Source organism: Asparagus officinalis, unplaced genomic scaffold (genome assembly GCF_001876935.1).
Source record: "Asparagus officinalis unplaced genomic scaffold, Aspof.V1 AsparagusV1_Un189, whole genome shotgun sequence".
NCBI classification, from domain to species: domain Eukaryota; kingdom Viridiplantae; phylum Streptophyta; class Magnoliopsida; order Asparagales; family Asparagaceae; genus Asparagus; species Asparagus officinalis.
In genome coordinates, this window is record NW_017972455.1 from 1 (window position 1) to 5,225 (window position 5,225).

The following is a 5,225-nucleotide window of genomic DNA, read 5'->3' on the forward strand; positions in this document are numbered from 1 at the left end:
GGCGGGCGGGCGGCGGCGGCTTAGATGAAAAAACAAAATATCAAAACACATTTTTGGTGTTTTGAGAAAAATGTTTATTTTTTGGATTTTGTAAATAGTCAAGTCAAAAAAACGTACGAGTTGCCAAACGCGTTTTATTGTTAAAAAAAAAAACAGAAACGACAAAAACAACACGATTGCCAAACGCTCCCTTAAATAAATCAAAACAATCTACACGGGCATGGGCCTTATACCTGTACATATATTAAAAGAGATCATTAAATTCAGGAATCTAGAAGAAATAGAAACAAAGATAGAGATTTGTTTTTTGAAATTTCGCGGGGTACCTGGGCGTAATTTTCCATTCATTCTATTCTTCAAACGGACGAACCGAGATCGAACAACGAAATACGCCCAACAAAAACCCTTTTATAATACAGTAAGCTCACCGCGATCTCATCTAAAAACAGTCGATCCCAATTTCTTCCTCCTTCTTCTCTGATCCTTGTCCAGTCTCCATCCCTCCTTCTTCAGTCTACTCCCAGTTCTCATCTCATCGCCCTGAGAGCCAAATTCTCTTCAGAACGAGCTCAGCATCGAGGGATTTGGCCTCCGAAACCCTAATCTAAGGGCCATCCATCAGATCCGAATCGAACCGATCGTTTCCACTTCGGATCTGGATCCTGATCTCCGCAGATTCGGATAGTTAGGGTTTCTACCTACTGGATTCAAGATTTCCGTCAAATTTTAGGCGTGATGCGGTTTCTATAGTTGTTTTTTTTGGAAGAATGAGGGGTTTCAGGGCTAAGTGCAGGGTGGGATCTCTAGTGCTTCTCTTCGTAATTGTCGGATTGGCTGCTCTCTATGGGTTACTGAAGCCGATCTCGAGTGGATGCATCATGACTTACATGTATCCCACTTACATTCCGATCTCAACTCCGGCGGATGTTTCGTCGGATAAGTATGGGTTGTTCTTGTATCATGAGGGTTGGAAAAAAATAGATTTTGCGGAGCATCTTAAGCAGCTCAGTGGAGTTCCTGTCCTGTTCATCCCTGGAAATGGGGGGAGCTACAAGCAGGTAAAAAAAAAAATCCTTTCTTGATCCATTTCCTTCGTTGCTAATAGCAATTAGTTGTTTGCAGTCCTGTTTCAGCACAAAAAATTAAACTGCTTATAAAGTGGATAATCTCATATGCGCTCGTTATATATCGGTCTAATTAGCAATTTATTTATTTTAGACTACTCAACACGCTTTTATTTTACACTTCTTAGGCAACAGTGAGCTGATACTCTATGGAAGCAGAGGGAAAATCTATCTTTTGTCATATTAGAGCAACCTGTCAATGCGTTCGAGGACTTTGTATAGTGATCCAAGTCCCTGATTATCCTAATTATGACCTGAAGGAAAGAAGATGCTTGATGTCTTCTTATTTTTCTTCTCAAAATCTTTAAAATTCAGAAAATCCATACCCTAATTTTAGTACATTGAGTGCAGCAGACATTTAGTTGTAGTTGGGCATTGTTTTCACATGCCTAAAATAAAATAATAATAATTTGGTAGACCTTTCATTGGCTTAGGAGGTTTCAGTTCCAAAATTAGGTGGTAGAGAATGTTGATGCTATAGTAGTGGAAATCTGATAGACATAGCAACGAGCCATGTTACCGTGTCATGTTATTGTTCGCATATCTTCCCTTCACAACATGCCATTGTCACTGTCGCATGATCCTTCGACACAATAGAAATTATTATCCTTTGAGCTCCTCTTCACTTCTCATACTTTAACTTATCGGCCCTCTCTTTCCTATCAGAATCTTTCGTCCTTCTTTATTTTACTTTGACCAACACATTTTACTCTCTGTTTCCCTATTATCATGTGCTTTTTGCCCTTATTAAATCTCAGGCGTGAGTGTTACTTTTTATAGGATGGAAATGTGAATGGGTGGAGGAATCATTCTACATGCTTAGAGCAGAATTTCTTGTTTGTTTACAAACTTATCTCATCAGAAATGTTCACTGAAGAAAAAAGTTAGTTATAGGTTCATAAACCTTGATAAAATGCAAACCATCTAGGTGTTCTGCTCTGAGGGATTGATCCTGTAGTTAAATGGTGCCATGGTCGGCAAATCACATCTATCATATGGAATGTGTTTAATTGGCTAACTCCCAATCATGTGGCTGCCACATTTGGGAAGGTAAAGAGAAGAACTGACATACACTTTGATTGTTGTCCCTCTGTAATTCTCCTTCCCTTTGTAACTAATCAATCACGAGGCAGTTAGATTTGGGTGTTAGGTGGAGGCTTGTTATTGAAATATTACTTTAAGCTTCTTGCGTGTCATTATTCTCTGTTGGCACTACTCTGCGGGACAAGGTTATTTTCTTTTTATCATTTTTATTTTGGTTTCCTTGTTCTGCTTGTTGATCTGTACCGCCACAAGTATGGCTTTCATGCGGGAAGGGAATCGCCCATGGAAATCAATAAAGCTCGACGGATAAGTATTTACAAAATTGCAACACATATAAATATTTCCTCATATAAATGTCTCCTCATATTTTAGAGAATTGTTGCTTACGATGCCCATGTTTAAATCAAAGTCATGTCCCATCTAAAAATTATAGCAAATTATACTGTGGCTGTTAAATTGTTTATTGGATAACTTCCGCTTACCTTGCTACTTAAGAATTTTTTTTTTGGTTTGTGCCTTTAACTCATGACCTCTTCATCATCGGGCTTTCTGCCACTTGTGTTTTCCCCCCAATGCATGCTTAATGTTAGATTGTACTAAGTCTACTCTTTTTCCCCCATTTTGTCCTTCTAGGTGCGTTCTTTGGCTGCTGAGTCTTCAAGGGCATACCAAGCTGGACCACTAGAGCCAACTTTCTATGGAGAAGCAACCACTGCACCTGTTGAAGAAGGAAGTAATTTGTTGCCAGAGGATTTGGATGATTTTGAACACCCTAGCCAGTACACACACATGCTGGACTGGTTCGCCGTGGACCTTGAGGGGGAACATTCTGCAATGGATGGGCAGATACTTGAAGAGCACACTGAATATGTTGTATATGCCATCCACAGGGTATGACTTCAGTCCTTTCGCACAAATCTAAGTGGAATGCTAATGTTGGGATGTCTAAATGGATATTTAATTGGAGTAAATTCGACATTAGCTGTAACACGTCTTAATTATAAAACATATTTACAATCTGCTCCATTTTCATGAACAGAGGAAGAAATTAGCAAGATCTTTTCTGTGTTGTTATCAATAATAAGTTTCTTGTTTCATTGGATTTTTAATGAGTATTTTAAAAATATTTTATTGTGTTAACTTCATAAATTAATGGACATTTCAAGCATGCTTTGACAGAATAACTAAAGAGGATTGAAACTAATTGAGCTTTTGAAAAAAAAGGTATTATTTTTTTGCTTATACTGACTTGAAAAACATTTGAATATCTGGTAACACTCTTTTATATTGCAGTGATGTAGTTTCATGGTGATGCACTTCTCTGTAAAAATTATTCAAAGTGTTCAGCTGCTTCTAAATTTGAAGTACAAAAAACCAGTTTGTTCTTCAGTGGGAAAAACATGTTGATATCTGTGTTGCTTACATCTAAACACCACATTCTTTCAGTATCGCTGGAGTCTTTCTTGTCATGAAGTTGTACTCTTTTGTAATCATTATGTAGAGATCATCAGCAGATTGTTGTCTCTAATCTGGTTTTACACACATGTCAATTGACTTCTCTTTAATTTGTTAATTATTTTATAGACTACGAAATCCAATAATCTTCCAGGAAAGAAATTAAAATATCTACATTCTTCTATTTCATTTGTAGATCTTGATGATCCAGATAGTTGGATAGGCCTTGATGGTGACGGTCTCGTTCATTTTATATAATTGTAGATATTGGATCAATATAAAGAATCTCATGAAGCCCGATTGAAGGAAGGTGCTGAAAATTCTGGAAGTTTGCCTACTAGTGTTATCTTGGTGGGTCATTCTATGGGTGGCTTGGTGGCAAGAGCTGCAGTGGTCCACCCTCACTTGCGGAAGTCGACTGTTGAAACCATCTTAACACTCGCAAGCCCCCACCAGTATGTTGTAACTTTAACTTTTTCCCCAAGTGCTTCATTTTTTTGGCTGGTATCACAATTTACATTTATTCAGGTCGCCTCCTGTTGCATTGCAACCATCATTGGGTCATTACTTTGCAAAAGTAAATGATGAGTGGAGAAAGGGTTATGAGAAAAAAACGTCCCATGCAGGCCGTATCTTGGCTAATCCTACACTGTCTCGTGTAATTGTTATTTCAATATCTGGCGGCATTAATGACTTCCAGGTTTAATTTCTGTACCTTATTACTTAAAGTTGCTATCATTTTGCTAACAACTTTATCTTTTCCTTCCAGTTTATGTTGCTTATATTATATGCTCATCTTTTGTAAATGTTCGTTGGCACATACGTCCAAATGTGCATACCAGCCCGTATAATATATACATTGTGTATGCAAGATATGTATGTGTGTGTTGGCTCATGTTCATTTGAATTTTGAAGTTGAAGTCTTGAATTGATATATTCAATCTTCACACATGCCAGCAATTAGTAATTTCAGCTTTGATTTTTTTGAAACTTATTAAGAATCGCCAAATACTTATTTATTTCCGTTAACTTCAATAAGAAAGGAATGATTAATGGTAGATCCTGCATGAAGAAGATTGACGATGATGTTATTGTGTGCGCAAGTCATTTTCAGAACTTAATTCCTCAGTCATTTACAGGGAGAAGCTTCTACCTAGTAAAACTTACAACAATATGGTAAAAAGAAAAGAAAAGAAAAAAGAACATATAGAATAGAAAAGAGAATGCAAAAGGATAATTTTTTAAAAGAAGCCCAATTTGATCAATATTTAGGAAAACCGACCGTTTTTTGCTAAATATTTAGCAAAATCGATCTCTTTTTGGCCAGCGCATCAAGACTGGTCAAAAAGAGGTGAGCTGGCAAAAAAGAGGTTGATTTTGCTAAATATGGGTTTCAAAACACATGGGACTAGCAGTTCGTGTGTTTAGTGGTTGCTAATCACGGCCTAAACAAGAAACAGAAAACACACAATAGTCCCGTGTTTTTTTTTGTTAACTAGTAAAGAGACTTCGGGTTGAAACCGAGGAACTGCGGGGGACAAGAGGAGCGGCACAAGACATTAGGGGCCAGGGGATGGCGATGTCCGGTGATGGGGAGAAGGA

At 37.7% G+C, this 5,225-nt stretch overlaps 1 protein-coding gene across 1 annotated transcript in view; it reads left to right on the plus strand.

Moving 5' to 3' along the window:
- Window positions 1-376: 376 nt before the first annotated feature.
- LOC109827416 (GPI inositol-deacylase-like) overlaps window positions 377-5,225 on the plus strand; it is a gene marked incomplete at its 3' end in the record, with an annotated part of 7,219 nt that continues 2,370 nt past the window's right edge. The window contains exons 1-4 of the mRNA XM_020394429.1: window positions 377-1,058; window positions 2,802-3,059; window positions 3,888-4,078; window positions 4,152-4,323. Coding sequence (XP_020250018.1) covers window positions 768-1,058; window positions 2,802-3,059; window positions 3,888-4,078; window positions 4,152-4,323 — 912 coding nt within the window. The remainder of the gene's footprint in view (window positions 1,059-2,801; window positions 3,060-3,887; window positions 4,079-4,151; window positions 4,324-5,225) is intronic.